Source organism: Protopterus annectens, chromosome 7.part0, assembly GCF_019279795.1.
Source record: "Protopterus annectens isolate FY-2018-M chromosome 7.part0, PAN1.0, whole genome shotgun sequence".
Classification (NCBI taxonomy): domain Eukaryota; kingdom Metazoa; phylum Chordata; order Ceratodontiformes; family Protopteridae; genus Protopterus; species Protopterus annectens.
Window position 1 is genome coordinate 1157239425 of NC_056739.1, and position 22807 is coordinate 1157262231.

Sequence of the window (22807 nt, forward strand, 5' to 3'; positions counted from 1 at the left end):
CAGCCATTCAAGAGGTCTTTTCACAGCCGTCCAATAGGTCTTTCCAGACTAGAAAGGATCCCCTATCTATCCTTGATTACTTTTTTTTTTTAATCATCTGTATTAAATCATCATATTTCAAGACTTGAGTAAAACACATTAAAAGTGTAATAGTATTAAATGTTGTTTGTTCTTTCCCTTTTTGTATAGATCCCAGCTCCACTTCTTTTATCGCCTATGCAGTACTCAGTTGTTCAGATGTTATGTGATCCTATCTCGCCTACATTCCGACTGATGGGTTCGGAGCCGATCCCTCGGCTCCGACTCGGCACGCTTATGCCAAAGAGCGAAGTCTCTAATTGGCTGAGCTTACTATATCCCAGGATGCACCACTACCAGTCCCCCAGATCTCGTTTGCCGCTAATCTGCAAAGACGTGGTCTCGAGCTGGCTGAGCTAAGTAGTAATTCTACTATCTTTTTCTGTCAGGAATTTCGTGTTCTATTCACAAAAAAGCTGTTTTAACAGCTATTGTTCATTATTATTCTCTTTGTGTGTGTTTGGAGTTGGTTAAGACTTGTTGTGTGATTGGGTTGTGTTTGGTAGGCCTTCTTCATTCTAGGGCCTTCCAGGTCAGTCAACCTTCTTAAAAAACTTACAGGGTTTCTAAATACCCTTGTTATTTGAAAACCTATTATTAGGAAGTGTTATCGGAAAGTCAGTTGTATTTTGTTTTAGGTGTGTCAAAATCACTTTCCATAATGTCTCAAAATCCTAGGCCTTCGGGCTTTAAAAAATGCACCAAATGCAGTTTTAAAATGTCCATCACAGACGATCACTCGCTCTGTGTGTATTGTCTAGGTGCAAAACACTTACAGGAGTCATGTAGCGTGTGTCACGCTTTTTCCTCAAGGGTCCTCCAGGAGAGGAAAAATAAATTAATTCTTAAGGGGTTAATTAAACCTTCTTTTCAAGAAGCCTTGGCATCCTCTCCTTCTCCGCTAAAGAAAAGGGCGTCAGTTCCGACCAGTCCGTCGGATGCGGCCGCCAAGAGACACAGGCAGGCCTCTCCTTCGGGTCCAAGGACTTGAGCCGAGGATGGAACGGTCTGCCTCGATGCCACCAGTCTCGACTCCTCTGGCTTCGGAGCCGATGGCTGGGGCATCGAGGCGAGTCACCTTCGTCGGCTCCACTGGTCTCGGAGCCGACAAGGGTCGCCCGCTCAGACACTTCCTCCTCGGCGCCGAAGTCCACCTCGGCACCGATGGAATCTGCTGTGTGTATTCCTTCGGCGCCGATAGTCATTGACTCACCTCGGAGCCGGTCCCCTAGTCCTTTGGGGCCGTTGGAGAGGCCGTCTCGAACCCGTTCTGTTTCCTCTCGGTCTTCGAGGATGTCAGATTCTGATATAGACAGGGTGCTCCAAAGACTGTTCCAGTCCCCAGTCTTCCAAAAATTTGTTTCGGTTCCGACCCAGTTGGCTTCGGAGCCGATGACCTTGGCCCACCCCATTGCCATTCCTCCTCCGACTGCTTCGGCTCCGTCGGAGCAGGTGCTGTTGGAGCCGGTGGAGATCTCAGGGTCGGTTCCGACCCTTACTCCAACCCAGGCCTTGGTCCGAGTTTGGTACGGACTTCTTCGGCTGGACCCGGGGTGATGTTTGGGACCTATGCTTTCGGTTCGAGCCTCCCCTCGGTGCTTGCTGCGGGACTTCCGTCGGCTATCACGGCTCGGGACGGACACTCCCAGGATTCTGGGGTCCGGCTTTCAGAGCCATGAGGAGTGCCTTGGCCAAGTCCTCTTGACCATCTCTCCGGCTTTACCGGCACCTTCCTGGGTGTGGAGACTGGGTCTTTGGCAGTTCCCTGTCCGTAGTCAGCGGAGCCCGGGCCTGAGGTTACCCCATTGGGGTTCCCCTCCTCCTGAGGGTTCTTGAGTTGTCTTGGAGGAACCCCCAAGGAAGAGATCGTGCAAGAGGAAGCACGTGGACTCCCCCGAGTCTATTACATCAGACACTGATCTTGATGATGCAGAGGGGTCCCCGAAGTCGTCCTCGGATGATGTCTCCTTTGCAGACATCTTAGAGATCCTCAAACAACGAGGCGGCTGGATATCCAAACCCCCCTCTGCTGATGAGTCAGTGCTCCTCAAGGCCTTTGGGGCTCAGCCCTCCGCCTCCTGGGTGTCTCCGCCCTTGACGAGCTTCTGGATTTAGTTTGTCGAAGGGCGTGGGAACATCCAGATACCGTGGAACCAGTCCCTTCTCGTCCAAATAAATTTTTGTCTGCTCCCCCCGAGAAGGAGTTCCTCACTAAAGGCGTGGCTGTAGATGCCATGGTGGTGGCATCTGCTACACAACAGGACATGGCAGAGGCTTCAACGTCCATCCATCCTCCTAATAAGGAGTCTAGGAGTATGGACAGGTACGGGAAGCGCACCCTGACTTCAGCGGCCTTTACTTTAAGGTCTCTGAATTATTTGGCACATTTTACCAGGCTTCAGAGGGATCTGGTCAAGGAGTTGTCAGATTCCCTCTCGGGTAACCTACCTGAGCAGCTAGCCCAGTCTGTTAGCTCTCAGTTGGCTATCCTAACGTCAATTTCTAACTCGTCCATGAGGTTCATTTCCTATGCGGCCGAAGGGGCGGGTAGAGCGGCAGGCACAGGCGTGGCTCTACGGAGACAAGCCTGGCTCCGCTTGTGTCAGTTTGCGGAGGCCTTCAAGTCTTCCTTCGCCGACGCTCCCTTTGATGGGTCCTCCTTGTTTGGACCCAAGGTTAAAGACACCCTTACCCGCTGTGAGCAAGAGGGAAAAACTTTATCTGCCGTAGGTGCCCGTTATTCCACTCCCTTTCGGCCTTACCCCAAGGCTAAAGGGGGGGGGGGATGTGGTTCCGCAAATCCCGTAAGTTTTTCTCCCAACAGCAGGAAGATTCCCCTTCCAGAGGCAGAGGACGGGGAAATTTTTCAGGGAGACGCCGTCCCAGAGGCGGCAGAGGGCCCCGCAATTCTGGAGACCGCGAGTCCTTTCGTGGCTCTTCAGCCTCCCACACGTCATGAGGGATTGCCCGGCTGTGCTGCTCCGGAGCCAGTCGGGTGTCGTTTTGCCACGCACCTAAAAGCCTGGGAGTCAATCACTCAGGACAGATGGGTGCTTCGGATCATTGCCGGAGGTTACACCATCCCATTCACATACTCGCCGGCACCGTGCAAAAGAATCGCGGACCCACCACCCAGTCGAGGGGAAATGGCAGCCGCAGAAGCTTTAAAGCTGCTAGAAAAAGGAGTCATCCAACCGGTCCCCACAGACCAGATCGGATCAGGAAATTACTCCAGGTTCTTTTTAGTGCCAAAAGACAGGGGACCTGAGACCAATATTGGATCTCAGCAGACTGAACCAATCCGTCACGAAATCCAAATTCGAATGGTCACGTTACAATCCATTCTCCCATTGTTGGAGAAGGATGTTTGGATGTGCTCCATAGACCTCAAGGACGCCTATTATCACATACCGATACATCAGGCGTCCAGGAGGTATCTGCGCTTCAGCCTGGGAGTCAGTCATTACCAATTTTGCGCTCTGCCCTTTGGTCTCACCACAGCCCCAGGGTGTTCACCAAGTGTTTGGCAGTAGTGACGGCTCACCTGAGAAGTCTTGGATTCCAAGTGTTTCCCTATCTGGACGACTGGCTCCTGACTGCCACCACCAGGCATCTACTAATGGACAACCTCAAAGCCACCATCTCCCTGGGTATTACCCTGGGGATTACATTCAATTGGTCAAAGTCTGTCTTGCTGCCCTCTCAACGCATAAAGTTCATAGGAGCAGAGATAGACTCAAGATTGATGCGCGTCTTTCTTCCTGCCGAAAGGATCCAAACCTTACAGGGCCAAGTTCAAGCTCTGATCTTGAGATCCAAAGCCCCAGCCAGGATGGTTCTACAAGTCTTAGGCTCAATGTCTGCCACGGTTCTTTTAGTTCCTCTGGCAAGATTGCACATGAGGATTCTTCAGTGGCTATTGTCAACTCAATGGTCCTTTCAGGATCTTCCCCTCAATCATCACATCATGATTACGGAAATATGCAAAAGGGACCTTCGCTGGTGGCTTCAGACATCCAATTTGGATCGAGGAAGCCCCTTTGTTCTTCCCTCTCCAGTGGTTACCCTGATGACAGATGCCTCCCAGATAGGGTGGGGGGGGCATTGTCTGGGCAGGCTAGTTCAGGGCTCCTGGCTTCCAGGCAAGCTCTTCTCCACATCAACGTGTTGGAGATGAGGGCTGTACTTCTATCCCTACAGGCCTTACACAAGTTTCTTCCTCAGGGCATCATCGCCATCCACACAGACAACATGTCGGTGGTCTGGTATCTGAACAAACAAGGAGGGACCAGATCGTACCCCCTTTGCAGAGAGGCCATGAGAGTGTGGGAATGGGCTGTAGCTACCAACCGCTTCTTGGTAGTGACCCACATCCCGGGAAGGTCAAATATATTGGCAGACAAATTGAGCAGGACAATTCTCTCTCCTCACGAGTGGTCTCTAAACCACACAGTAGCAGCTCAGGTTTTCAGGAGATGGGGGACGCCGTGCTGCGACCTATTTGCAACTCCACTAAACACCAAGTGCCAAAGGTTCTTCTCCTTGATCTCACATCAGGGAGTACCAGCTATGGATGCTCTAGCACAACCTTGGCCAACAGGGCTACTTTATGCCTTTCCTCCAATTCCACTTCTCCCCAAAGTTATTCAAAAAGCTTCTCAATTGGGCTCATCAATGATACTGATTTCCCCATACTGGCCTCGTCAGGTATGGTTTCCTTACCTGAAGAAGCATGCGGTGGACGATCCATGGACTTTAGACCTAATTCCGGACCTGCTAATCCATCAGTCGGGACATCGGCATCAGTCCCTTCAATCTTTGAAATTGACAGCTTGGCTCCTCCACTTCCGACTTTAGTCAGAAGGCACACACTAGACCCGGAAGTTGTTCACATTTTATCTTGACCCACAAACCCACCACTAACAAATTGTACCTCAGTAAGTGGAAGAGGTTTGCTGTCTGGGCTCAACTCAAGGGCTTAGACCCTATCACTGCTCCTGTCCCAGAGGTTTTGAAATTCTTAACATCCCTGTTTAATCAAGGATCTTCTGTCTCTACTATTAAAGTCCAACTAGCGGCTATCTCTAAATTCCACGAATCCATGGATCCTCCATTGATGAGTAGCAGACTATGCAAAACTTTCATTAAAGGTGCGGGCCTATTAAGACCCCTAATTTTTCATCCTGCGCCTCCGTGGGATCTTGATTTGGTGCTTCGCGCATTAACATCGTCCCCTTTCGAACCGGCTGCTACATGTGAATTAAAATATCTGTCTTGGAAAACTGCCTTTTTAGTCGCAATTACTTCTGCAAGAAGAGTTTCAGAGCTTCAAGCCCTGTCTATTAAGCCACCGTACTTGATTTTCCACAAGGATAGAGTATCACTTAGGCCTAATCCATCCTTTGTCCCAAAGGTCTGTTCTAGTTTCTGTCTCCAACAATCTCTAGAGCTACCAGTTTTCTTCCCAAAATTCTCCAATGAAGCAGAATACACTCTCCATAAATTGGATGTTCACAGGCAATTACGCTTCTATTTAGACAGGACTCAGCAACTTCGTAAGTCAGACCAGTTGTTTGTGTCCTTCTCAGATAATAAATTGGGTCAAACCATCACAAAAGCTACTATCTCCAAATGGATCAGAGATTGCATAACTCAGGCTTATTCTTCTTCAAATAAGCAACTTACAACATCTATCAAAGCTCATTCTACCAGAGCTATGGCTACTTCTATAGCTTTTCATTCCAAGCTTGCTATATCGGAAATTTGTGCTGCGGCTACTTGGTCCAATCCGCACACTTTCATTTCCCACTACAAATTGGATGTGGCATCTAAAGGACGAGCTTCATTTGGTTCCACGGTACTCAGGAGTGTTTTCCAGTGAGCCACCCAGGATTCAGGTGCTAGGACGCTGTCCCATCAGTCGGAATGTAGGCGAGATAGGATCACATAACATCTTTTAGTTATGTACTCACCATAACTTCAGATGTTTGGGATCCATCTCGCTTACATTCCTAATACCCACCCTCCTTCCCCCTGCCTTGGAGATCAGAAGAGATTGAACGGTTTTGAGTTCTACTGTTTTATCTTGTTTCATCTGACGATGTTATATAAGCAGGGCGTGCATGTGTGCATGTATGCGGACAAACTAGATCTGGGGGACTGGTAGTGGTGCATCCTGGGATATAGTAAGCTCAGCCAATTAGAGACTTCGCTCTTTGGCATAAGCGTGCCGAGTCGGAGCCGAGGGATCGGCTCCGAACCCATCAGTCGGAATGTAGGCGAGATGGATCCCAAACATCTGAAGTTATGGTGAGTACATAACTAAAAGTTACATTTGGTTTAGATTTTGATTTCTAGTTTCTTGTATTTTTGTTTTGTAGCTAATAAGTATTAAACTTAGTAACACTTAGAATCATTTCCTTTTTTACAACAGTTTGTTCCCCCAACATTTCTGACTAAATACTCTGTAGGACATTGTTTTAAAATCTCCCGACTCATTGCATTCCGAATAGCTAGCTACTGCACTGAGGTAGACAGATTATTTTCTTCTTTTATACATCCTCATATGGTTAAAGTTTAGATTATGTATTGTCTGATGTGATACTGTAAGAACTGAAGCCCACAGTTATATAATGTCTGTATCTTCTTTTTAGAGTGCAAGAAGAAATGTTGAACTGGAATTGGGACCTACTCGTAAGAAAAAAGGCATGTCTTTCCATTTTAAAGCAAAGTTCCATACATTCTTAAACATGTTTTGCATTTTATTTACAGTATTACATTTGAATTCTTGTTTTTATTACTCATTTGTGGAAAATGTTCAAAAGGAATATGTTGCCTGGATCATTTTTAAACATTACTTTTAAGGAGCAATTGTGTGGCAGTTGAGATGCTGGTATCCTTACATACATGTATGTACTTGGCATTTGTGACATTGCATTTTTTTATTTTTTACCTTGACTGCCTCTTTTTCTTTTCTTTCTTTTTTTTTTTTTTTGGCCGATGTACATGATTGTACTCCTTGCTCATTGTGTTCTTTTTGTTTGTGCTTGCTATAGAGACATGGTACTGTCTGAAATGCCTGTCATCACAGAGTCTCTTCTAAAATGCAAGCCTGCTGCGCATTTCATGCCAGCTGTGAACCTCTGCCTTCCTGTCCAATTGCCAGTGTTTTTGAATACTTAGCTACTTACCCTTATTTTACTAATGCATACATTTATATTTTCTATCTGGTAATAATTTCTGTTTTACTTTTCCCATCTCTCATTGGATTGTCTCCTCACTTTCAGAAAACTTAATTTGTAATTCCACTAATTTATCTTTTAGTCACTTTGTTGCCATCTTGGGCTTGTTATTCATACTGTATGACTCACTTACATTTTAAGCTTTAACAGGGATGTTATTATAATTTATATATATTTATATGTTATTATAAATTAGTCGCAGTCTGTTGCTAGTGTTTTTTTTATTATTATTATTTTTTTTTTAATATGCTCTAACTCGTTCAGGTCTGGTTTTGTCAGATCCTTACACCAGTTGGTTAAAGTCTCTATTTAAATAAAAGTAGTTGAAAACTTCCAGTGTTTTTTTTCCAGATACAATGACACTAAAATGCATTTGCCGCACTCCAGCAGAGCACAATCTGAGACTCTCTGTTTAGGTAGATTTGTTTTGTATCAAATTTCTTATTTATGCTTGTCCTTGATCTTTGTTTGTTTTAATAATATATGTATTTGGATGTCCGATAGTTTAATATTTGAAGTTGAGGGTAAGACCCATTACTTTAGTACTTTTCTACCCATTCATGGCATGAAACACATTCTAGCCTTTCCCATCACTTCTGCCATCTAGCCCCAATATTCCTTTTTCCTTTATGTGCTGCAGCACTTTCCTGAAAAGCAGTCATTTCTTTATACTTTTGAACTCAGCCTGCATAGTTACTGGCTGAACGTAAATAAGATAAAAGTTTGGTCCTAAACAGGCTTTCCCTCCCTTGTAACATCTTTCCACATCTGTTAATAAAATTTTCAGGATAATGTGGCACTTCTTTCAAATGAATGCTCATCTACAGATGAAGTAGTTACCCACCATAACCAGTAACTCCTCTTCAATAAGTCATGTTCCTAATCCTTTAAATGCATTTCTTGTAGTGCAACCATCTAAGGTCCAGGTTTTATTAAATAATTAAATACTCTGTCATAACTGGGTTTGTCAAAACATTTAGTCTGTATTACAAACCTCATAACACATCTATCCCATATTGCATTACTCTGTCTGCTCATGCAGTATTAATTACAAAGTTTGTTTTAAATAGGTGGCCTTTTTATTTTTTAAAAAACATGGTATAATGAGTTTACATACATTAATAGAATAGAAAACATGCCAAAATTGGTTCTGTTGTTGTTGCCATTCAGTATGCACGTTTTCTTTTTTGCTGTTTTCATTTATTCCAGCATTATACAAATTGCAAATTTTCTGCCATTCATTAAACCTGCATTGTTCTTAAAAATTCCAATTTTTTTCTTTGAAATATATTCTTTCTCTCCTCTTCTAAGGATCCCATGTTCACTTCTTTTATCTCCTTTCCAAAATCTAGAGCATCTGATGCTATTTTCATTCATTCCTTAACCTGTGGGTTTTTATATCCAACCCTTGGATCCAACTCTGCCGCTTTTAAAAGCTTAGGCTCTGAAGTTTGAGCTCCTCCCCTACCCACAATGCCTCAATCCCACAGATTACCTCAGATCTCGTTTGCCGCTCATAAGAAAAGCATTGTGATAAGCTTGCTCGAGCTCCGTTTGGATATAAACAGTTAAATCTCTAATTTCTTACCTTTTAATTTTGTAGTACTACTACCTTCTTATCTCCCAACCCTTATATATATGGGGGGTTGAGGCCGTGATGTGGAAGAACCTGCAGACCGGGCCAAATAAGGTAGGAGACCCTTCAGAATAAGCTTATTTGTTCTGTTAGCCAGTGCTTTCTGTTGAAAACTCTTGCAAGCAGAGCACAGGGCTTCAAGGTGAGCAGGGCTGAGACAATATACACACTCCCTGTGAGCATCAGATGAGGGGATCTTGTGCCCACAGGAAGTGCACTTTTTAAAGCCAAAAGCTTATTTTTCTTAAAAGTTAAGTAGGAAAGGCAAGAGAAAAATAAAGCAACTCCCACCAATGAGAAACAGCCAGCTGTCACTATGTGAATACTTTTTAAATATATATATATATATATATATATATATATATATATATATATATATATATATATATATAAACTATGTATATAGACACACGTGTGTCAGCAAACTACGGAAGCTCATTGAACTGTAAAATGATCAAATATAAAAACAAAAAATTTTTTGCAAGGGGGCATATACACCCTGTGCCCCCCATACTTCCTGCTGATTATATATACTAACTCCGAGATTGCACAACAGTGGGGTAAGGACAAATCCCCTTAACCTGCTGCAGTGTGATCCAATGCAAAAGGCTGCCAGCAGAAACTCCATTTAACAGAGCATTCACTCATGAGTGTTCTTTTCTCTCTCTCTCCCGCTCTCTCCCTCTCTTTTTTTTTTTACAGTAGTAAAAACCATTTCTCATGTGGGTGTCCTTTCTTGTCAACTACAGCCACATATGTTTGTATAGCTATATATATGTGTGTTTTATATATATATATATATATATATATATATATATATATATATATATATATATATATATATATATATGTGTATTTATATATATATATATATATATATATATATATTTATATTTAGATGTGTACGTATATATAGATATATGTGTGTCTATGTATATATATATATATATATATATATATATATATATATATGGGTCTACTGTATAACTTCAAAAATACACTTCTTCGAAATTATACAGCAGACCCTGTGGTCCGCAAAAGTGCACTTACTCGAAAGTGCACTTCTGTGAACACTGCTTTTGCGAACGTGTTGCACCACAATGGAGGACAGTAGGAAAACATTCTATGTCTTCCACTGTGTTGCGATAGTCACTGACCTTAGGGTTAGGGCATGGGTCATGGTAAGGGGATAGTCCTACTAGCTATCCCCTTACCATGATCCGTGCCCTAACCCTAAGGTCCGGTATTCAAGGCCACAGTGGAGGACAGGCTATGTCCTCCACTGTGGTGCGGTAGTCACGGACCTTAGGGTTAGGGCACGGGTCATGGTAAGGGGATAGCCCTACTAGCTATCCCCGTGCCCTAACCCTAAGGTTCGTGACTACTGCACTAAACTGCAGTATGTAGCCCGTTCGCTGAAGCGTGTTTCGTGAAAGTGCACTTTCGAGTAACCCAGGGTCTACTGTGTGATTTTGAAGAAGTGTATTTTCAATGTTATACAGTAGACCCATATATATATATATATATATATATATATATATATATATATATATATATATATATATACACACATATAAAATCCTTCAACTCTCTTAATTGCTGTCCCTAACTTCTCCTGTTGGTTGATAAAAATATATCTGATCTCTGTGTATAAAACTAAATGGACTAAAACATTTTTACTGTTCATAGGTTCATACTAAGAACCTATGAGCAGTAAAAATGTTTTAGTCCATTTAGTTTTATACACAGAGATAAGGTATATCTTTTTATCCGTATTCATAAAACAGAGCTTCATGGTTCTCAGTTTTTAGTTTCTTCCCGCATATCCTTCACTGCATAACAGAATCCTTTTTAACCCATACTCTTAAGTACTTAATTTTATCTTGTCCCCATAAATATGGGTATTGCTGAACCAATTTGTTTGTGGGTACATAGTTTATAGCTATTGCCTTTGTTTTATCTGAATTCATTTTGTATCCCGAAAAGACTTGAAACTGTCTCAGAATGTTCCACAACACTGAAATGTCCTTTTTTGGTTTTATCAGGCACAAAATAATCATCTGCAAATAAAGCCAACTTTTCTTGATTATCATACCAGTTATATCCTTGAATTTCGGAATTCCTTAGCCAGTGGTTCTAAATATAGCACACATAACAAAGGGAGAAGGAGTATAGCTCTGCTTGGTTCCTCTGTTCTAACAGAACTTATCATAGAGGACCCCCCCCCCACTTTATTTTCACCTTTGATCCCTCTTATGTCCTCTTGACTAACTTTAATATTGTGCCAGGAAATGCAAATGCTTAAATGCTTCCATTGCCCTACTCATAAAATCCCAGCTTACTCTGTCAAATGCATTCTCTCCATCAAAACTCACCAACAGTGTTGGTTGTTGTACTTATTCTCAAAACATTCAGACTAGTTTGTATGCCAGAAGTTCTGCTTGTAGCCACAGGCACCACCATAGCCATATGGTGCATAAACAAGCAGCAAATAATTCACTTATACTGCATTTGCTTACTGGCATTGTAAGTCTGAAATTGAATCTATTCATCACAGATGACTCAGTATGTTACCAAATCTGCAGCTATCAGCATTTCGGGAGGTACCCATTCTGGAATGTTTACCAGTGAGCAAGAGCAGCATCTGATTAAAGCCATATTCAAGAGACTAATGGGGAAATGGAGGTATCAGGAATTGATCTGTTCACTTCTACAGTTCTGCACAAAATTTAAAGGCAGGGAAGCTTGGACATTGGGTACTTTAATTTGCTCTTGGAGCAACCTCCTCATTTACGCATATCCCTGGCTTTATACTACCCAGAATTTTGCAAAAGGCAAGGGCGGATAACCATTTGGTGATTCCTCTCTCTATTTTCTGGCCCAGGCAACACTGATAGATAAGAAAAGAACCTCCATACACTCACTTTTGCAATTAGACCTGCTAACCCAGCAGAAGAAGTCAGTATCACTGGTTCATGCAAACTCCACTTTGAGAACATGTTAAAAGTCTTGGAGGGAGCCAATAAACCTAACAAGTGAAAATATTTTTTTCTCAGAAGTAGTGGAAGTACTCCATTTAGTGCAACAACTACTACCAGAACCTCACCTTTGAAAGGCCTACCACTTTTTCCTTCATAACTGCAAGATCTATTTGTCTGGCTCTTTTCCTTAGTTAAGGTAAGAATTTTGGTTCTGTCAGCATGCCTTCCTCTTGCTCCACACCCTGGAAAGCCATTAGCTGATAAAACAGCTCATAACTGCAGATGTCCTGACTGAAATCACTCTTGCAGTATTCTTAACATATTTGGGTTTTTTGTCCGCTGATGTTTGGTTGGGGTACCAAAGCTTTACCTTCCTGAGGGGGTACATCTGATATGTGACCTCAACTTGTATGCGTCAGGGTTTATAGGTGGACATATGCACAAGAACCTGAGACTATCTCGCATCCAGCCTGAATGCAGGTTGTGCATCCATTGGGCTGATCTTCGTTGGGTTGTTGGTACCGTTACTTCACTTTTTCACATTTCATATAAGTGTCACATTGTGGAAACTTCATTTTTTGATTGTGTAGTTTATTTCTGTTAGATGTCAGCTAGGAGGCATAAGTGCAAGTGCTGTATGCAGATCCCATACAAGAACTCAAATACTAAGTGCCTTTTCTGTTTATGCCCAGAACACTACTGCAAATCCTGCTCTATCTGCCAGTCGTTTGTTCCTCAGACCCTTAGGTCAATGCTTTCCCCCCTGAATATGTTAATCTAAACTCATTGTCTAAAATGCCTGGCCCAAGCCATAATGGTGGATTACCCTGCATCGGATGTTGCCCTTCCACCAAAGAAGAAACTCAAAAGACCCTGAGATGACTCAAAGCCTTGGATCTCTGAGTCAGACGCAACCGCTGAGGTTGCAGAACCCTTGAGCCTTTAGATATCTTCTCAGCCACTTGCTATCGATACCCTGTCAAAGGCTGTTAAAGCTTCTGAGGTCCTGCAGGGGGTGGACGCCTCAGATGAACCGTGTCTTATTATTTCTGAGGGCTCACACTGCATTCCTCAAATTCAAGTCAGGGAAGAGGTTCCAGGTGCTCTGAAGTTAGTCAAGGTTCAGAACCTCAGAGACTCATTCAGGCAGACTTCACACCTAAAAAGAAAAATCAAAACTAGGCATGTGACCTCCCCTACAACTTCTAAAGAAGAAGAATGGATGCACTTCTCCAAGGGCTTATCGAAAGCAGTAATGCCCCTGAAACCTCTTCCTTTTGTGTCCCAGCTGCCATAGAACCACACCACAAAAACACGCTTAAGATTCGTCTTCCTCTGATAAGGAACAGGATCTGGATTCTGATCATTCCTTGGACTATTGCTCACAGATGAATTTCCCCAGATCAACTTTCCTCTGATGAAGGGGACTTCTTCTGTCCTGACTCCCCTGTTGATAAGGCCTCCTTTGGGGAAACTGTTGAGGACATAATGAGGCATTTTGAATGGCAGTCTAATCAAATCTTGCATGTTCAAAAGGGATTCCATAGTCTGTGGAAAATGGGCACTCCATCCTCCTTTTCAGTTCTTCCAGTACTAGATGCATACAAGGTTGTCTTTCACTGTGCATCTTCAGCTCCCTGATTCTCAGCAACTGGTACCTAAAAGACCAGGCATATTCTGCAAGGTGCCTGATGAAATAGAATACCTCTATAAGAACCCTGTATCTGACCCTGCTGCTGTCTCTGTCCTCAGGTAAACCTTCTAAACTTGTCCCCAGTGCTAATGCCTTTTTCATAGAGAAGAATAGTAGGTCTGTGTATAGGTGGGAAAAGAAGGTCTACACCTCTGCCACCCTTGCATTCAGAGTTATCGATTACCAGACACAGATGACTAAATGTTTTCCCTCTGTCCCACAGTCTGTGAATAAGGTCATGTCAGACCCACAGTCTGCAGACTCTAAGCAGCAAATGCAGATCTTACTGTCTCAAGCTACTCAAATTGCTAAGCACAGTATCCAGAGCAGTGTTGCTGCTGTAGATGCCTATTCTGGGGCTGCAGCCAGTGGTTCAGTCATCAGATGTTTTGCATGGTTGAACAGCCATCTCAACCCTGAGAACTTTAAATCATAAATTCTAGATTCACCCCTAGACAAAGACCTCCTGTTTGGCTCAGAAGCTGCAAAACTATTGAAATCCTTACAGGAGTAAGGTAAGATCTGTGGTGGTGGTGCTGCAGTAACGTTGTCGCCTCACAGTAAGACGTCCTGTTCGATTCTCAGCTAGAGCGTCTTCTGTGTGGAGACATGCGTGAATGGGCGTACCTTCATTGAAGGTTGTGCTTCAGGGCTGGCAACTCGGCACGTAAAAATCTGCTGTCAATCATTTGTGAACCGGAGTTCCGCTGTGGCGACCCCTAACTGGGAAAAGCCGAAAGACACAACAACAACAACAGGAGTAAGGTAAGACTATGAAGGACTGTAGGCAGATGTTACTTGCTACAGTCCCTAGATACCACAGGAATTACCCAGCCAAACCATACAAGGAATCTTCTTAGGGGAGACCTCCCTTTGTAGGAAAAAAACTGTGACTACCCTCCCAATTACTACCCTCCCTTCCCCTCCTCAATCCCTCTACCCTTCTTTCAAAAAGACTTTCTCTCTCCCTTCCTTTCTGGGAAATAACCACAGACAATGGGTTCGGACTGTCATCAAAGAAGTCTATACCATGTTAAGAGAAAGCATCACCTACCTAAAGGGGCTGCTGCCTCCTCAACAAAAACTGCTCCCTTTGTTTGGCCCCATCATTCAGGACTTACTAGATCAAGGCAGCATAGAAAGAATGCCATACTCCTTTATAAGAAAAGTGTTCTATTCCAGAATCGTTCTGGTTTGAATGAAGGAAGCACAATTGAGACCCGTTCTGGGTCTCTGTCTTCTAAACATCTGTCTAAAGATATCCACTTTCAAAATGCTTTCTCTGGATGCCCTTGTGCCTTTCATTCTTTCCCACACCTTTCTTGTATCGCTAGACCTAGACCATCTCCATTTGACCTTCTTGCAGAAAATTCCTCAAATTTTTCTCTGGCTAATCTCGTTTTCAGTTTACTTGTCTACTCTTTGGTTTTTCTATGGCACCAGGAGTTTTTACAAAGTGCCTAACTCCAGTGTTAGCCTTCTGTCGCACACAGGAAATTCAGATTTTCCTTTACCCAAATGACCTCATTCAGCTTGTCTCTATAGACTCCCTCCTTGAACATGTATATTTCATGGTACATCTCTTATTGTTGGAATCACAATCAAGTTCAGAAAATTCCATCTTTCACCCAATCAAGATCTGGCAGTTCTGGGTTGCACATTGCACACATGCAGAATGCTTGCCTTCTTTCCTAAGAAAATACTTCTCAATCTGGCTACCTTTTCTAGAAACCTGTACTTATTGTCATACTGCACAGCAAGGGAGGTATTCAGAGCCTTTTATTCCAGAGCTTCCTGTGTCCAACTACGTATGCAGAAAATTCAGTGGTACCTGAAATCAATCTGGCCTCAATATCCCCATCCCTTGGATACCCAGATCCCTCTATTGCCCTGCCTCAAAAAGGAACTACTCTGGTGGGAAAAACAGATCATGCTCAATCCGGGCCTTCCTTTCACCCATTGCCACCCAGCCAAATTCTTCATACAGATGTCTTGGGCAGAGTATGGGGGGGGGGGGGGCTTGGACAGAATCCCACCTAGTGCAGGGGAAATGACCCTCCCTCATCCTGAAAGAACACATGAGCTTGAAAGAAATGAGAACCCTTGTGCATACACTGTACATATTCTCCCATCTGTGGAAACCAGGCTCACTTTTGGTGTACACTAGGAATACCACAGTTATGTGGTATGTGAACAAATGGGCACAAGATTTTACCCAATGTGAGACTTGCACAGGAGGCATGGGACTGAGCCACTACACCGGGCATGACTGACAGGTGCATGCATTCCCTTACTGGAAAATGTACTGGTGGACTCCTTAAGCAGGTCCTTGGAGGACCATTGTGACTTGACTCTGACCAGAGAAGTCTTCAAAAGAATAAGTTATCAGTGGAGAACACCACAAATAGACGTTTTTCTTCACCAGAAAACCACCAGCTTTTCTTCTTCTGCTCCAGGACTTCTTCACCCTTAGCTTGGAGGACAGATGCCTTATGTTTCCAGTGGTCGGAGAGGTCCCTGTATTCCTTACCCCCTTGATCGTTACTTTCAAACATCCTTTTAAAAGTTCAGAAGGAATCTCAAAAACTCTTACTTCTGTCCCCCTTCTGGCCAAGACCGCATTGGTTTCTCCTCCGACCCCACTTGTCCAAGGAAAACTAGTAGAAAATACTGTTGCACCCAGATTTTCTCACTCAACAGCAAGGTATGCTTCTCCATCCAATTCTAGCCTGTCTCACTCTGTGGCCATCCAAATCAAGCCTCTCTGTCTCACTCTGTAAATGCTTGGGTTCTGACCCCTAAAAGGTATCTTCTCTTTGAGGAAGTGGTTCAGATTCTACAAAAAGCCAGAAAATCATACACGACTAAGTGGAAATGTTTCTGAATTTGTGCTTCAAGTACAGGCAGGGCCCACTCTTATCAGATGTCTCTGTGAATTATTATTATACCTTGGGCTGGCCTACACTTCCATTAAAGACCATCTGTCTGCCATTAATGCCTGCTTGCCTCTTGATCCTCCTGATGTCCAGGACAGAGGTTAGACCTTTCTTGAGGGTAGTCTTACATCTTAAGTTGCTGAGGAAACCAATTTCTCCTACCTGGGATATGAACTTTGTTCTGGAAGTACTTAACATTGCCCCCCTTAGAGCCTGCGGCTTCTGCCACTTTAAAATTCTGCACCTGGAAGACTGTCCATCTGCTGGCTGTTACCTCTGTCTGCAGTGTGTCTGAACTTCAGGCTGTTATGGCTATTCTGCCCTTTGTCATTTTCAGCAGGGACAAGGGTGACTGTGAGGACCAATCCATCATGCATGCCTAAAATAGTGAATGAGATGTCCCTTAAAAGGCTAGCCACCTGCCTACCTTTTTTCCGTAATCCCCAAAATAAGGGGGAAAGAATTCTTCACTCACTAAATGTTCACAGGCAGCTAAAGTTTTAATTGGGCAAAACAAGAACTGTCATAAAATCAGACCAACTTTTTGTTTCATTCATGGATTCCAAACTGGGCCAACCAGTCTCTAAGCAAACCATTGTATCTTAAATATTGAAGGCTATTTCTTTCTGTTACACACAGCATGGGAAAGCATTGCCTTCCTATCCTAAAGCACATTCCACTCGGGCAGTTGTCTCCTCTGGGGCATTCCACAAGGATGTAGATGCCAGGGGCCATCTTAGAATTGGCCTTCTGTGCACACCTTCACTAGGCATTACAAGATTGACACCTTCTCAAGATCCATTTGCTAGGTTTGTCTTGTCTGGTCTTCTGGACAGCTTATCCTCCCTTTAAACAACCTCCCTCTTCTCTACCTCCTTCACCTGTGAGAATCATCCATATGTTGAGAGTACTGCAACAGTGATTTCTGTCAGTACATACTACAGTTGTGTAAGAACTTACATAACAGTAGATGTTCTTCTGATCACTGTTACACTATTCCCTCCCACCCTCCTTCCCCTTCTCATCCTCCACTCTTATATTTCCCTTTTCCTGTCCCTCTGTTGTAAGCTATCACCTATGTGTATTGTGTATGACCGAACTGCCCTAATATCGAATGTAAAACACCAACAAAATAAGTTCAGTCATACAGAATACCCCCCCCCAAAAAAAAGAACTAAAACAATAATACCAAAAAATATAATATTGAAAGAGGAAAACTATTTCCTGTCCCGATATTAAAAATAACCCCCTGTAACACCGGCTTCTGCTTTTAATGACCTTAAGGTGTAGGGTTAGGGTTAGCACCCATTACTAAGGAGGGCAGGGGGATTATATTTTATTTGGTGACTAAAAGCAATATTTCCCCTCCAAGAAATCTGGTATTTTTTTCACAGTATCTGAAGTTTTATGTCCGGGATCGCTATTTTTGACTTAAGACTTGTTTTCGTATTTGATGGTGTTTTTCTGTAGTAAGTGTACTGTTTATGTAAATTTTTAAACAATTTGTCAGGGCAGAAAACATGAATGTTTTTAGAGCTTGTGTACATTTTGTGCAACTTCTCTGTTGTTTTTTCAGTCAAGATGCATTGGTGGAGAAGTGCTTTATATATGCTCTGCTTATGCTTTTTCAAAAAAGGGGACTGTGTGTGGGAAGTGTAAATGTGTGTGTACTACTTTTGAACACTTGTCTGACAAATTACCTTCCAGTCAACTTGTTTCAGCAGTCCTTACTGGCTTTCAGTCCTCTTCCTCGGCAGTATGGATGCTTACTTTAGTCCTGCTCGTTCTTCTGCCGTAGCTAAAAAGAAGTGGTACAACAAAGAGCTCTTGCCACCACTGTGGGCACAGTCCGTGTCTGAGCCATTAGTGAGTAAACCTGTAGTGGCCAATCGTTATTCCCCAGACCACTCACTTGGTTCTCCAGGTTCCTCTAGAGTAGTTCTTTCAGCTGTCATGGACCAGGGTTCAGCCACGTCCACTTCAGTTCCATTGTCTGATTTGGATAAGGGAGGACCATTGTTTTTGGTTTGTTAGACACTCCAGAAGATGCTTCTCAAGGTTACTGGGAAAAGGAGACCACTTGACAGACCTGATGTGCCGTTCCTTGTTTTTTCTTCTTTCAGGGTGTTCTCAGCAGTACAGAAACAAAAGGTTAGACATTGCTCATCTGAAGACATGGTGTCTGTTCATAAAGATGATTTCCTTACCTTAGCCAGGCAATTATTGTAGGCTGTTAATCCAGTTGGTCTGAAAATTTTACTTGAGGGTAATACAATAAAGAAGTTCCTGAGGAAAATTTGTCTGAGAATTCTGAATTGGAAAGAGAGAGGGTTTCTCCTCCTGCAGATTTCTAAGCCTAAAACTCTAATTATGACCTCACCATCTCCTTTTGTGGAATTTTATTTTTCTCAGATTATTCAGGATGAATAAAGTGATCTAAAGTAGTTAACTTCATTTTATCTGCAACCTGTGGGTATTCGGATCCATATTGAATCCGAGCCGACAGCTTTTTTTCTAGCATCTGCTCCAAGCACCGAGCTCCTCCCCTACCCATAATGCACTACAATCTCCTACCTTCCCTCAGATCATGTTTGCCACACCATAGTGAGCATCGTGGTCTCCTTTTCTCTGAGCTCAGGGATAGTAAGTTTAAAAATTCTTTGTGTTTAGTGAGCCTGTGTTAGTTGTTTCCCTTCCTCCCCCACTAGTATATCGCTTGTTCGTCGGTTAGTTCAAAAAAAAAAAAAAGTTTTTTTTTATAAAACTCTGTAGAGTAGTTGTTTGGCCTGCCCTTCCCCTACGTGTGTGTGTGATGATCTTTGTAGGGAGTGGTGTTTGGTGCAGAACTATGGCTGATCAGCCAAAATCAGTGTTTAAAAAATGCACAGAGTGTGGCATTAAGCTCTCACCGGCTGATGGTCACACTCTGTGTGCAATTTGTTTGGGAGTGTCCTATAGTTCGACTCTGTCTGCAGTCTGCACTGGGTTCAACCCTATTGCCCTCAGGGATCGGAAGGCCAAATTGGTAGCCAAAGGCCTTCTCCCTGCATATATGCTGGAGTCTGCCATAGCCTCTGTACCCATTACTCCCACCCAACCTCCCACCCAGACAGGGACTCAAACTCCCGTTGCTTCTGGTGCTGGGTCAGACAAGGAAAAAGCTACAGTGAATGCAGCAGACAAAGACAAGGACAGAGAAAGGCGGAAGGAGGACAAGGACAAGAAAAGGGATAGACTTCGCAAGAGATCCCCGGACAGGGAGCTCTTCCTTAGTCCTCCTATTAAGTCCATGAGGCCAGTTTCTCCACTGCTCATGTCTCATCGTTTTTCACCGGAGCCGCTGGAACCTTTGGATACGAGGCCTTCCTTGCCCTTAAAGCGCAGACCAGCCAGATCCGAGTCGGTGGCTTCTTCACGATCGACTCGGAGCTTATCAGACTTAGACATGGACAGGATGATGCGGAGATTCATTCAGACCCAAGTACAGGTGGGAGTCTTGCCAGGCCCCTCTCCCTCCGGAGGGGGGACCTCCATGCCTTTTTTCTGCCTCATCTCTCCTTCCCCGATCCGTACATCGGCTTCAGGGTTCTTGGATCCGAGATTTTTTGGAGCTGGTAGCTCGGCGCCACCGGTTTCCCCAACCTCGACTCCGGCTGTTACCTTAAGCTCCTCGGATCTGACTAGTTCGGAGCCGAGTGACTCTTGGAGCTGCAGACAGGGAGTCTGACCCGAGGGAATGGATTTTTTGGCTCTGACCCATTTCCTCAGACCTCAGGCTATCCTTGCTTCGGCTCCGGTCCCTGCTTCAGATCTGGGGAGGGCTTCCTCCTTGCTGGGTGCCAAGGAGGTACGCTCTCCTTTGGCCTTCGAAGTGGTGGAGAGGGTTCTTTCCGAGGGATTAAGATCCCAGCCCATCCCCTCGGATTCCACCCAGATCCCTCTGGATTTGGTGACTACTCCCTTCATCCTGTCTCGAGGACAGCCCGTGCCAGAGGAGCCCCAGGTTATTCCCCCTGAGGAACCCCCTGCGGCTCACGAGTCCTCTTCAGAGAGTCCCACCGAAGAGGGCCACCGTAAGTGCAAGTGCAAAAGGAGGCACTTGGACTCCCCTGAGTCCCTCATTGCTGACACTGACTTATAGAAAGGAGAAGGTTCCCCCAAGTCACCTCCCGACGACGTCTCCTTCGGAGACATCATGGAGATTCTCCGCTAGAGGGGAGGTTGGTCAGCCCCAAAACCTTCTGAGGATGAGTCAGTGTTCCTGGAGCCCTTTGGCACGGGCCCATCTACTTCCTGGATGTCTCCGCCAGTGGACCTCTCTTGGTGGACCTTATCACCACGTGGGCATGGAAGGAGCCTGACACCATAGAGCCCATCCCCAAACGCCCCAAGATTTTATCTCCTCTTACTGACAGACGACCTTGGTCAAAAGGAGCCTCAGTTGATGCTATGCTGGTCGCAGCGGCCACCAAGAAGGAGCTTGCGCAGGAGAGTTCCTCAGTCCACCCTCTAGACAAGGAGTCCAGGTCGGTGGATAGGTTTGGGAAGTGTGTTTATTCCTCAGCAACCTTTTCAATCCGTGCGCTGAACTATTTGGCACATGAGATCTGGCTTCAGCGAGACCTTGTATCAGAATTCGCTGAGTCGTCCCCAGAGTCTTTATCGCCGCAGGACAAACAGCTGTTCTCTGCGAAAATGTCGACTCTGAAGTCAGTATCGAACACGTCTGTGAGGCTCCTTTCCCATGCCATGGAAGGAGCAGGTAGGGCATCTGGGACAGGTGTAGCCATGAGGCGTCACGCCTGGCTCTGGTTGTGTCAGTTCGCAGACCCTTTCAAGGCGTAGTTTATTAATGCTCCCTACGACGGTTCTTCCCTTTTCAGGAAGACGGTACGTGACACACTTGTCCAGAGCGAAAAAGACTTCGTCTGCCATCAGGATGCACTTCTCTAACCCTCAGCGGTCCTTCTCTAGGAGTCAGAGGGCAAAAGAAGATGTGGTTCCGAAAATCTCAGTTTTCCCAGGATTTTCAGGACAACTATCCCCCCAGAGGCAGAGGGGGACAGGATCGACGCCATCCCAGAGGTAGAGTGGGTCCCAGGAATTTTGGGTCCAGGTAACCTTTTTCTGATAGACCCACTCAGCAGCCCTGAGGGGTTGCCCGGCTGTCCTACTCTGGAGACAGTCGGGGGAGATTGTCCTTACACTCAGTGGTATGGGAGTACATAACAACAGATCGCTGGGTGTTACAGATTATATCCAGAGGTTACACTATGCCATTTGTTGCCCCTCCAAATGTTACAAAACACCTCCCGGATGTTCCACCTGCTCACAGGGAGGCTGCAGCTCTAGAGGTTTCAAAGCTGCTTCTCAAACGAGCCATCGAACAGGTCCCCCCCAGACCAGTCCGGATCAGGCATTTACTCAAGGTTCTTTTTAGTGCCAAAAAAGACGGGGAACCTCAGGCCCATTCTAGACCTGTCAACTTTGAACCTGTTGCCAAACAGATGTTCCGGATGGTTACCCTACAGTCCATTCTACCTCATCTCCGAGAGTGTGACTGGATGTGCTCATTAGACCTCCAGGATGCTTACTACCACATCAAGATCCACAGAAGCTCCAGGAGGTTTCTGCGCTTCCGGCTAGGAGACAGTCACTTTCAGTTCAGAGCCCTAACCTTCGGTCTCACCACAGCCCCTAGGGTGTTCACCAAGGTAATGGCAGTTGTAGTGGCTCACCTGAGGCTTCGGGGTATTCAGCTATTTCCTTACCTGGACGACTGGCTCTTCGCTGCACCCAACAAGCATCTGTTTTGTCTGGCCCGAGACTACTTTATTTGGTTGGCAGATCAATTGGGGATTACAGTCAGTGTTCAAAAATCCCAGTTGCAACCAGTACAAGTTTTAGACTTCATCGGGGCACAGCTAGACACTTTGTAGATGAAAATATTTTTAACTCCAGACAGGATCTTACACCTCAGGTGCCACATAGCTCAAATAGTGAACTTCAAGTCTCCAAAGGCAAGCGAGGTTCTCCAGGCACTGGGCTCCATGTCTGCCTCTATATCGATTCTCCCTTGTGCGCGCCTTCATATGCGGATTCTTCAATGGACTCTGGCTGTTCAATAGTCTTGGCTAGACCTGCCCATGGAATTTCTCATCAGGATCAGTCACATCTGCAGGACATCCCTTCTTTGGTGGTTAAATTCACCGGAGGTTATAGAAGGACTCCCCTTCGCGTCA

General features: G+C 44.6%; 1 protein-coding gene across 5 annotated transcripts in view; it reads left to right on the forward strand.

Moving 5' to 3' along the window:
* Positions 1 to 22807, forward strand: part of HERC1 (HECT and RLD domain containing E3 ubiquitin protein ligase family member 1) — a 3987333-nt gene that overhangs the window by 1362857 nt on the left and 2601669 nt on the right. For all 5 annotated transcript variants that reach the window (XM_044077739.1, XM_044077741.1, XM_044077740.1 and 2 more), the window contains exon 25: positions 6732 to 6783. In XM_044077739.1, the coding sequence (XP_043933674.1) occupies positions 6732 to 6783 (52 nt within the window). The remainder of the gene's footprint in view (positions 1 to 6731; positions 6784 to 22807) is intronic.